The sequence below is a fragment of the Octodon degus genome, unplaced genomic scaffold (assembly GCF_000260255.1).
Source record: "Octodon degus isolate 3935 unplaced genomic scaffold, OctDeg1.0 scaffold00004, whole genome shotgun sequence".
NCBI classification, from domain to species: Eukaryota; Metazoa; Chordata; class Mammalia; order Rodentia; family Octodontidae; genus Octodon; species Octodon degus.
The window spans coordinates 31,977,132-31,988,593 of record NW_004524580.1 but is presented as its reverse complement, the minus strand read 5'-3'; the positions used below and the strand labels follow the sequence as shown (position 1 = coordinate 31,988,593).

Genomic DNA, 11,462 nt, shown 5'->3' with positions numbered 1-11,462 from the left:
CGGGGTCCCCGGGGTCCCCGGCCCGCCGCTCGCGGAGAACGCGCGTCCGCGGCCTGGCCCGCGCCGCCGCAGGTGGGAACCAGGCCTTCGGGTCGGGCCGCAGCTTCACCCCGGGTGCGAGGTGGGGGACGCGTGGGGCAGGGGACAGCGTCTCGGAGAACAAAGAATTGGGGAGCGCCCGCCGGAGCGGCTGGGGGCGGCGACCCCCAGAGGTGGCACCCACTCCCCTCCAGCTCGCGTGGGCAGCCGGGTGCCACGGATCACCGGGGTAGCCTCGCCTCGGGATGGCTCTAAGCGGTGGCGCGAGTGATGGGAACGCATAGCAGAAGCAGTGGCATTCGTAAATAGGGGTCTTATTGGAAAAGTATTGGAAGTTTAACGAGAATCCCGCGAAAGGCAATTGTCCTTCTGCACGGCTCCGGTCGCATATAACGTGAAGGCTGTGCAGATGCAAACTCTGGCTCCCGATGCCAGAGGTTGGAGGAAGGGAGTCTGCTGCTGTTCTTGGATGCAGACTTGCATTTCTTCAAACCTTAAACAGATGTATGCATTCCCAGGCGCTCCTACATACATCATGACCTGCCCGTAGGAAAATAAATACCATATGAGGTGATGGTGTATTTCTCCACTAAGTGTGTGCAGCTATTGGGGTGACTGGTGTGTGGCTCATTCCCTACCCATTATAAGCCAAATATTGATGTACAGTTCACCCCCCCCCCATTTTTTAAGTTTTCTAAGGTTTTCCCCCCATCAAATTCACCCAAAATTATTGTCACTTTTTGTAGCTAGAAGGAATGATTTTTTTTTTTTTTTTTTTTTTTTTGGATCCAAAAGAGGATGTTATATGAAAAGACATTAGGCGTTGCTTTTAGGGTTATACTTAAAAGTATAACCCCAAAATAATAATCTTTGATAATCTTTGGACAGTCATTTTTGCAGTGGGGACTCTGATAGAATTTTAAAAATTCAGCAGCCACGATTTCTTTTGCTACTTACTCTGTTTCTCTTTTCTTTTTTTGAACCAGAGTCTATGCCGTTCAGGCTGGTCTTAAAGTCACTTTGTAACCCAGGCTGGCCTGGAACTCAGCGATCCTCCTGCCTCAGCCTCCTGAGTGCTGGGGGTACAGGAGTGCACTGCCACAGCTCCTTGCTGGATTTTGAGCTCCAAAGCAAAGCACTGTTTCCTCTCCCTTTGAATTACTCCTAAAAAGATGTATTTGTGTTTTGGTACCCTTCCACAAACCATTTAATTGTTTTCAGTTCCAGAAAAGGGGAGGAACAAATAAATCAAAGTTGTAACACTGTAATTGATACTAATTTATTCAGCTGTTGGCGCCTCACAGAGACTGAAGTGCTGTTCAGATGTAATTTTAGTTCAAAATGGTGGTGCTTCAAAATTAGAAATAAGACTCTTGATTGGACTTTTTGTTACTTGTTTTGAAGAGCCTGTCTTACCAGTATAATCTAGTATACTTAATTTAGAAGCATTATAGTCTAAGTTTAAAAGAAAAGTTTCCCCTCTTTGAGTGTTCACATGTCTAAGTTTCAGTCTAAAAGATTAAGAAACCCATCACTAAAAAAATTTAAGTAGTGTGTTTGTATCTTGGGTGTTATTTCCAATCAGATATGTAATTGTACATCTCTTTCCTATAATTGTGTTCCCGTGTGGTATATCGTGGGTATTTATGAGCATGACAAAATTCAGGGTTGTGTTGGGAAAGAAATTTCCCCTTCCCCATGGAGTTACCTGTTTTGTATGGTCCCCAAAATCTTTGAATTCAGCAAACACTTATTGGGTGCCTGATTTTTACACTCTGTGCACTAAGATTTGCAGAGAAAATTATATGTGCCCTCTTTTAATTTTACTAGAAAGCAGATCCACAGCTTATGTGCCTTACCACTAACAGATGTTTGTCTTGTAGGCTGACGTTGGGCCAAGCCTGGACACCCCTTTAGACAGCTGTTCTTGAGCACCACCAACAGGACAGTTCTTCGGCGTTTCATGACCGTGAGTCAGTTTCCCATTTTGGCCGTAATTTGATCTGCACAGCCGTTGGCTGGGAGCACAGTTACAAATAATTGGAGATCACTGTTGAGTGAGCACCTTCCCAGGCCAGGCCTAGCGGCTGGGTCTCAGGCTTTGCACATGTCCTGGGGCCCCCTGGGAGCTGGGAGGATGGCTCTGTTGCCAGGGAGGTGGAGTGGGGCCAGCATCAAAGGCCGGATCCTGAGGCTGGAGGGAGTCGCTATCTGGATGGGGACCCAGTAGATAGCACTGCGGCTTCTTGGAATGTCCAGGCTTTCTTCTGGGGCTGGGTCTGTGACCTCAGGCGTCTCACAGTTTCCTTGAGTCATAGTCGCTTCACTCCCGAAATAAAAGAACTCCATTTGTCAGGCCTGAAATAAGAGGCCCATCCTAGCGGTAAAATTTTTATTAGCCCTAAAGATAGAGTAGGAAACAGGTTTAGTTGGGTGAAGTGGGAGAACCGCTGTGACAATGGTGCCTGCACCTGCCCAGGAGCAGACCCGTGATCTGTAGAGCCAGTCTAGTTATGAGTGTATTTGCCTAAAACAGTACGCTAAGAGCCTGGAATCGCAGCCCTCACACTCAGGAGGATGAGGCAGGAGGATTGCGGTGAGTTCAGGGCCGGCCTGGATACATAGTGAGCTCAAGGCCAGCCTGAACTATATAGTGAGTGAGACCCTGTTGCCCAAACAGAAGAGTGTGGTAAGGCGGGCTCATAATCCCCTGGAAGGAGGCAAGGAAGGGCACGTTTGGAGGTGTTTCTGGAGAGGTGAGGATGAGATGGCCGGAGGTGACTCGTAGGTTTCAGTGGAAGAGTGGAGGACGAGCTGTTTGGCAGCAAGGGCTGAGAAGATGTTCCTTGTCCCTGCAGGGCTGCGGAGGGCGTTGTTCCATTTCCCAGCGTCTGAAGCTCGCTGTCTTGTGTGCAAGGGAGAGCATTAGTTGTGGGTCTGGGATTTCTGGGCACCGAGATGCTGAATGAGCTCATTAAGAAAGCGAGGGAAGAGACAGCAGCAACATCAGAGTGAGACTAGCAGGGCTATGGAGGAAAAGACAAACCAACGGGATTACTGCCTGCGGCATCAGCTCTGCTCCTTGGAGGCTAGCTTGACCACTGGCAGTCAGGAAGAAGGCAGGACGGGTTTGAAGAGTGATGTGGGGTATTGTTAGAGTAAAGAGCGCATGTCAGGGTTGAACTGAATAAAGAGGTACGTGAGGGCTGGCTGGGCTCGCCGGTAACCCAGCTCTTGGGAGATTGAGGCAGGAGGATTTTCTTGAGTTTGAGGCCAGCCTGGGCTACATGTTGAAACCCTGTCTCAAAAGGAAAAGCGCGTAAGGATGTTTTTACAAGGCGGGCGTGAGGTGGGACAGTTAGGATCTCCCTATGTGTTGTGTGGGAGACTGAGGGCACCCAGATCACGATGAGGAGTCTGTGCGTTCTTACTCAGAGTGGAAGGCTAGGAGGGGGAGCAGGCGAAAGGGTGAGCTACATGGGGTGTTCTCTGTGCCTGGACAGAGTGGCGACTGTGTAGACGGGACCACAATGACGCCACGTGGCGTCTCTTGCCTCCTTTGTGTACCAAGTGTCTTGCTCAGTGCCTTGGATGCAGGGACTTCTCAAAGCAGCTCCCCCGAAAGAACGCAGAGGCCGCTGTGTGCAGTCCTCAGGATAACTCGGTGCCAGCCCCAGCGCCCAGCCCAGGCAGCTTCCTGAGAGCGGCGCTTCCAGGGATTTCCCAGCACGCGGCCCACACGTCAGGCCGGTGCCTTCGTGGATCAGCAGGCTCCACAGTGGAGGGCCTGAGGCTTAGGCCTAGAGCTGCAGGGAGACACGTGTGTCGAGGCCCTGAAGCCTCCTCAGCCACCGTGCCTGTGTCCCGGCCAGCCAGCGGGTGAGCATTGCGGTGAGTGCTCAGTGAGCGGGAGCCCGCTGGACGGTGTTGTATTTGGCGGTGAGTTGTTAGGGAGTTTAAAAGCCGCTGCCTCAGAAGTCGGTGTGCTAGCTGGGTACATATTTGGAGAACAGTCAGTTCCATTAATTAGTGTAGTCATGACAGTTAGCTACTTGATGACATTGGACCCTGCTCTGGCCGTGACCATTCCCTGGGACACGGGTGTTCACCCTCACCCTGTGTGCTTCTCCTGCGTGGCCCGGACAGCGCCTGGTGCTGGAGCTTCTCTCTTCTTAGAAAGGGACAGGTCAGGGCCTGGCCAGGCAGCCCAGCGCAGGAGAAGGTGTTCTCTGGCTCTCCCCAGCCTACCCCCAAGTCCCGTTGGTGTCGCCTGCCACAAGACTGTCTAGTCGCTTTGCTGCCCTGAACTCAGGCCCTTGCTGGCTGGCTGCAGTGTGTCCCTTCCCACCCCTGGCTCCTGCCTTGGCGGCGCTGAGTGTTTCTTGGGTTCCAGCTGTCCCAGGTGTTGTGCGTGCACTTGCGCCCTGACACTTGGTGGTGCGCGAGTAGGCCTTGGCCCCACCAGAGGGCCTCGCTGCGCCAGCTGCGTTGTCCACCTGTTCACTTGTTTTCTTTTTCTTTTTCTTTTTCTTTTTTTCTTTTTTTTTTTTTTTTTGCGGAACCAGGGATTGAACTCAGGCCCTTGCCCTTGCCAGGGAAGCGCTTATTCTACTGAGCCATCTCCCCGGCCCTATGTTCACTTGTTTTATATTGACTATTTTTGCATGCTTTTTTATTTAGAATGTTATATGTGCCTTTGAAGTTGGTTTCTAGTGAATCTAATAAGTTCTGGTTATTTTCCTTTACTAGTTTGTGCTTATATTGTGAAAAATAACTTACAATTTTGTGCAATAAGCTATAAGAACTCTTATCATAAGTACATTAGCTGTAATGTTTATAGTTCTCCAAAACTCAGAGATATTCTTTCACAATATCAAACACATGTTTGGGACGCTGAGACTGAGCAGGAACAAAAAGGTCTGCAGGAGAGAAAACTGGAGAAATGTTAGCGTATCCGAGGGGAAGGACAGAAAAGACATATTCCTATTGACAGCTATTTATGACAGAAACAGAAATGGTAGACATTGAAGTGAAGCCAACAGCCTTCCAACAACAGTCAGTGGTCGAGAGCTCGGTGGGTAGTGTTCACAGAGCTGACCAGTGTCTAACAAGCCATCCTGTAATCAAAAAGCAACAAAAGAAATATAAAATACTTGTGTACCTTCTGGGCCAAACACTTTGGAACTCACTTGTTATTATTCAAAACAGGAGGGTTCAAAAAATCATAATTTAGATTTGTCTAATAGACCAAATACTTGAAAAATACAGAATAGCAGGACACCGGCCCAGAATGTGCCATTGCTGGCTTCACCTTAATGTTATCACCCACAGAATATAGGAAGGGCCAGCACGTCTGTACAGTGTGTTGTGCGAAGAAAGTTAATAGTGTGAAAAGAACTCAGAGGCTGGATGCTACTATCTAGATTGTAACGTTACAATGTGTATTTTATCTAAGATATACCATATGCAGAAAAATTATTATTATTATTACTATTTTTTTCAAGAGCAGAATATATTTATTGGGGGGAAGAAAGCTGTCAAAGAGGGACAAAAAGGGAACTTGAGCAGGTGGCCCCTGAAAAATAATTTTTAAATTTTTTTTTTCTGAAAAGTTATTTTAATTAATTAATTTATTTATTTATTTATTTTGCGGAACCAGGGATTGAACTCAGGCCCTTGTGCTTGCCAGGGAAGCGCTTATTCCACTGAGCCATCTCCCTGGCCCCTGAAAAGTTATTAAGTAAATTGAGTAAAATAGTTTTTTGTTAATATTTCCAGTTGTACAATTATAAAAATTCATGAAAAAAATTGCAATTTTTGTGGTCAACCTGTATTTAAATACATGGAAGTGGTAATTGGTTAAAAAGAGCCAGGTGTGGTGGTGCACGCCTATGATCCCAACACTTGGAAGGCTCAGGCAGGAGGGTTTCAGTGAGTTTGAGGAGAGCCTGGGTGCGTAGCGAGTTCGAAGCCAGCCTGAACTAGCTGAGACCCTGTCTCAGAAAATTAAACGGAAGAGATCCGATCTGTACTCCTGCTTGAAACTCACTGATGTGTTGCCGTCCGCATGCAGCTGTGCTGTCGCAGTCCAGGCTCAGCCTGTTTCTTCCTTCTCTGTCTGGAAGGAACTTTGTTTCCCACTTCTTTTGCCTGACTGGTTTGCATTCCTCTCGGGCTTCAGCTTTAGTGCCACTTGCGGACCTGGCCTTCCTTGACCACCTCAGACTGGAGAGAGGCCGCGGGTGTAAGCCCTCCGAGCAAAAGCAGAGCACCTGTGCTTTTCCTTAGCACTTGGCCAGAGTGGCAGTTATGTGATTGCAGTGGTTTGGTAGATGGTGTGTGACTTTGGTGGCAGCCCTGCGGTGTTTCTGTAGCTCTAGGCTCAGCCAGGCCTCTGGCTGTCCATGGGGTTCCAGTACCCTGTCTAGGCTCTAGGCTGCGCTCCATCCCAGCATTGCCTCCCTACACAGCTTTTATTGTCCCCATGGCATGGGGACAGAGACCTGATCTGCAGTGTTGACTGCACCTGGTATAGGACTGCTCTTCGCCAGGCTGACGTTGTATGTCACTCAGCGAGACTGAACATGGCCTGTACTCGGCTCCATGACACTTGTCGGGAGATTTTGTGTTGTTGTATTCCCCCCTTTGGTCTTTTTGAGACAGGGTTTTGCTATGCAGTTCAGGCTGAACTTGAGCTCACTTTGCAGCCCAGGCTGATCTCAAACTCGCAACGATCCTCCTGCCTCAGGCTCCAAATCCCAGGTCACAGGTGTGCACCACCACTCCTGGCTTTAAGACTTGTGGGGGGGGACCTTTGCAATGTGCCTAACAAGCTTCCCCACTATTCCCTACACATAGGAGAGGAGAGCAGCTGACAGTCCTAAGAATTAAAGTCGGGTTGGTTTGTTGAACATGTGCTGTAGGGCTTCTTTATTTTCTTGGTACCAGGGATTGAACTCAGGAGCTTGTGCTTGCCAGGCAAGTGCTTATTCTACTGAGCTGTCTCCTCAGCCCCTAGGGCTTCAGAAAGTGAACACTAGTTGTGAGGTTGCAGAATGGGCTACATTGCCAGGATTCCAGCAGGATAGGGAGCACTGGCCTTCAAGACCAAGCTGGACGGGGCAGAATTTTAATGGTAGAAAGAAAGGAAAAGAATATGGATTGTGAAATGACAGAAAAGCTAAAGCTTGCTGAACCAAAAACATGCAACAAGCAGAAAATGTGTGGCTTTTCTTCAGAGATGGCAGAGTGAGAGCCAGCGTATACAGCGTGTTGCCTACCTTGCACCATCCTGAGCAGTTTCCTGTCTGTGAGGAAATGCTTTTGTTAGAGAGGTGAATACTATTAATCGAGATTACAATCTTACTGCTTTTCTAGATACACCTAAATGTTTTTGCCTTTAGTATGTTGAAATTTGTTCATCTTCCAGATGTGAAGTTTCTTTACCCGTCCATAACTTTGAGACTGCTGGCTCTGGATACTGATTTAATAAAGAATTTGTTACTGATCCCCACTTGCAAAAACACAGATTCATTTCTGGGTACTGGTTCTGAAACAACACATCAGTCCTGTGTCCTGTACCTTATCTTCCTTGGGTCGTTATGAAACCAGTCACCTCCCAGGTACCCTGACACACCATCCTTTCTGGTTTCGTAAATCCACTGTCACATCCTTGGAAAGCTTCTCTCCCTGTGTTGCTTTTATTTGGGGCTTAAAAAGAGTGCTTTGTATTTGGGTTATGCCTCATATCCATCTGTGTCAGTGTAAGGTGGGATGGCAGTGCTGTGTGTGCCTTTTGAGCAGAAGTACATGTAGCTGCGCAGAGGGCTTGTGTTGGGGGTCAGTAGGTGTCTTAGTTACTTTCTCAGTGCTGGGACAAAATGCATGACCCTCACAAGTTAGAAGAAGAAGGGTTTACTTTGGCTCACAGTTTGTAGAGGCTTTAGGCCATCCTCAGCTGGCTCCAGGGCAGGGTGGTACCACAGAGGAGAAACTGCGCCTTGCAGGGTAGGCGGCCGCAGGGAGCAGCAGGCAGCGGCAGCCTTTCTTGTCCTTTTCCTGTATACTCCTTCTAGGCTACAAGCCTGATGGTTGGTGCCATCCATACTCAGGGTAAAGCTTGCCATTGCTCATAGCCGAACTATGCTGCCAGTCAGTGGGCTGATAGTCTGTCTGTGTTCACATCCCTACATCTACCGCCTCTGGAAAGCCCCATCTATGAGCCTGTGAGGCTTTGCGGGGACGTCTGGACTCAGGCTGTGAGAAGAGAAGAGTCAGAGCAGGCTCCCTGAATGTGTGTGCTTCTTATGTATTACCAAGAAGTCACCTGTGCTCCCATAGAATGTTTATTTATTTATTCATTTCTTTTTTATTTATTTATTTTTTTGGTGGAACCGGGGATGGAACTCAGGCCCTTGCGCTGACCAGGCAAGTGCTTATTCTACTGAGCCATCTCCCCGGGCCCTCCCATAGACTATTAAAGACCTACGAATTCTGTGTTATTTCCCTATTAAAGCAACTGTATAAATTGTGGAAATGAATCTATATCTGCAAATTAGACATCAAAGTCAGCAGAAGAAAAGCTGTGTTATTGGAGACTTGGAAACTAGCCCGGCACTTCAGTAGAAATCCAACAGAAATGGAGAATTATGTAGTGTTGTATAATGGAGTATTGCGTAAGGACTAAATGTGCAGTTAGCGCCGTTGAGCTTGTGTCGGCGCCCAGGCCGCCATGTCAGCCCCACTGCAGTGTCTCTGCCGGCTCTGACCCGAGCGTGTGTACTATGCAGCCCACTGAGGTTTTGCCGTGCTTCGCGTTCACATGGCATGATGTTCACTGGCACCCTCACGAGCGCCGGTCCCTTGCCGCTCCGAGCAGTAGGGCTTGCAAAGCCAAAGCTCTCAGGAGCTGCTGTCGCAGTGTGCAGCTGAGCACTGACACTCACTGTTTGCAGATTTTCCTTTTTGGAATTCTCCTGGCTCTCCACAAAATTAAATGTACTTTGCTTTAAGTAGACACTTCAGCTGTCCCTTGTCGGTGATCTGTTCTGTCATACAGGTGTCACCTCCCTGCTGCCACCTTTTTTTCTCTCCAGGGCCAGGGAGAGGCGTTCGGCTCCGACTCAGCGGGGGCTCTTGGGTGCCCAGGTGGTTGTGCTCCTGAGTCGGGGCTCTTTGGGAGCTGCAGGGAGGCAGCCGCTGGGCGTGCGTGGCACTGCCCAGCAGCTGTGGCTCTGCTCGGCCTTGGAGAGCGGGGTGCAGTCACAGCGCCAGTGCCCTCTTCCCGGTTGTGCGGCTGGACAGCGCCCAGTGCTCTGGAGGCATCGCCTAGTCTTGGCTCGCATTGCGTTCGCCTTGCCACTATGAAAGAGGGGTTCCCAGGTCAAGAAATACACGGCGCCCTTCGCGGTAGACGGAAGGCTGCGCGCATGCGTGAGCCTTCCTGGGGTGTCAGCTCCCCAAGGAGCACTGAAAGGCCTCTTTCCCCCTAGATGGACGGCGACAGTTCCACCACAGACGCGTCGCAGCTAGGGATTTCTGCAGACTACATCGGAGGGAGTCACTACGTGATCCAGCCCCACGACGGTAAGAGCAGGGGAGCGCGGACACTGGCCCGGCCGGCCACCTGGCCCGGCCACTGCTGCTGGGCCTGGGAGAGTTCAGTCCGCGAGGAAGATGGCTCCCAAGCCCACCTGTTGGCAAGCTGGCGTAGTCTCTTTAAAAATTTATTACTGATATACTATTAAGTATTAAATGGGAGAAATTCTTACTCAGTGGACTCAGCGAATAAAATGTTGCTTTGAAGGGTGAATTAAACTGCTGTTCATCTAGTACTTAGGTACAAACTTAATTTGCAGTCTTATGTCTGCTGATCAGAAATAATTAACTTTGGTGGCTTTTTTTTTTTTTTTTTTTTGGCAGAACCAGGGATTGAACTCAGACCCTTGCGCTTGCCAGGGAAGCGCTTATTCCACTCAGCCATCTCCCCGGCCCCTGTTTTGTGTGTTGTTGTTGTTGTTGGTTTTTTTTTTTTTGGTGGCATTTTGATTTGAGAAATTAAGAATGAAAAGATATTTTGGAAGTTGTGGTAAAAGGATTCGTGTTTCATCCTAAAACAGTTGTAACATTATTTTAAACACACACAAATACGAATCGAGCAAGCCTCAGTGCTCTGCCTGTCGGAAGCTGCGGTCCTGTGTTTGGGCCACGCATGGCCGAGAGGGTGTTGTGGGCTCTGGGAGCCATCATCGTGTGTAAGTCTCGATAGCTTGAACATTCACGTTTTATGAGACACATTGGGTCACTCCCTCCTGTGGCTTCGTTAAAAAGCAATTCCATGAGTGACCCAGCCGGGCCAGTAATGCGTGAGTCTGGCTTTCGCAGTCTGTGTGTGACGTCAAGTAAACTCCTCGGGAGGGTTACAGTTACGAAGCTGGCAGAGAGGCTCGGGAAACCGGGCCCGGCAACCAGCCTTGGAGTCCGGCACGGTCTGCGGAGCCTGGCGGGGCTGTCCAGGCGCTGGGAGTCGCGCAGCAGCGTCTTCGTAGGGAAAGGAGAAATGGAACGAACTGCCAGGCAAATCAGAGAGAAGGCTCCGAGAAGCACGTGCGGGGCTTAGGAACCCACAGGCCCTTCGGAGGGGGCGAGGGAGGCCGAGCTTTTTGAAGACCAGGGAGGGAGGTGTGAAATTAATGAGCAGGATCAGTTCTGGCCCTGAGAAATCTCCGGAAAGAACTGCCGTCCTGCTCCTAGAAAGCAGGAAGCGCGAGCTGCAAGGTTTGCACACCACGGCATGTACCGTAGATACTTTTTAATCAGAGTAAAAATTATGTGAAACTTTAAAGCTGGCATGCTTTTGTCCCTTGTAGATACGGAAGACAGCATGAATGATCATGAAGACACAAATGGTTCAAAAGAAAGCTTCAGAGAACAAGACATTTATCTTCCCATTGCGAATGTGGCCAGGATAATGAAAAACGCCATACCTCAGACTGGGAAGGTGACGTGGAGGGTCCTTTTAACTTGATTTGAGGGGAATGGAAAACTACAGAAATGCGTGCTTACGTCAGTAAACTCGCTTTTGGTCCCAGTCAGTCAGCCTTCAGCAAATCAAATATTTATTTCTCCTCACGTAGTCCATGATCAGTGCCCTGCCAGGTCCACGTGTCCCTGGGAGCAGGGGGAGCAGGCTCAAGCCCCAGGTGGGGAGTTTCTGTGCTATCTCATCAGAATCGGGTCATGCTGGATGGCGACAAGTTTTTTAAAAGGCCTGGAGTAAAGAAACAAATATTTTAAAACAATCATAGATGTTAACATACAACTGGCATGATTTTTTTAAATAGTTTTGTATTCTTAGAACAACATTTAAAACTCACCACTCATTTGGTCTAAATTAAAATTCATATATATATATATATATATAT

The 11,462-nt window shown here is 48.9% G+C and overlaps 1 protein-coding gene and 1 long non-coding RNA gene across 2 annotated transcripts in view; one reads left to right on the top strand and one right to left on the bottom strand.

Annotated features, from left to right (window-relative positions):
• The window catches only part of LOC111817250, an 11,913-nt gene extending 7,089 nt beyond the window's left edge, over nt 1-4,824 (bottom strand). Inside the window, exon 1 of the long non-coding RNA XR_002821492.1 lies at nt 4,815-4,824. This is a non-coding gene — a long non-coding RNA (uncharacterized LOC111817250). The remainder of the gene's footprint in view (nt 1-4,814) is intronic.
• The window catches only part of Nfyb (nuclear transcription factor Y subunit beta), a 16,262-nt gene continuing 4,800 nt past the window's right edge, over nt 1-11,462 (top strand). The window contains exons 1-4 of the mRNA XM_004623853.2: nt 1-72; nt 1,923-2,008; nt 9,531-9,624; nt 10,908-11,038. Of these exons, the coding sequence (XP_004623910.2) occupies nt 2,003-2,008; nt 9,531-9,624; nt 10,908-11,038 (231 nt within the window). The 5' untranslated portion in view covers nt 1-72; nt 1,923-2,002. The remainder of the gene's footprint in view (nt 73-1,922; nt 2,009-9,530; nt 9,625-10,907; nt 11,039-11,462) is intronic.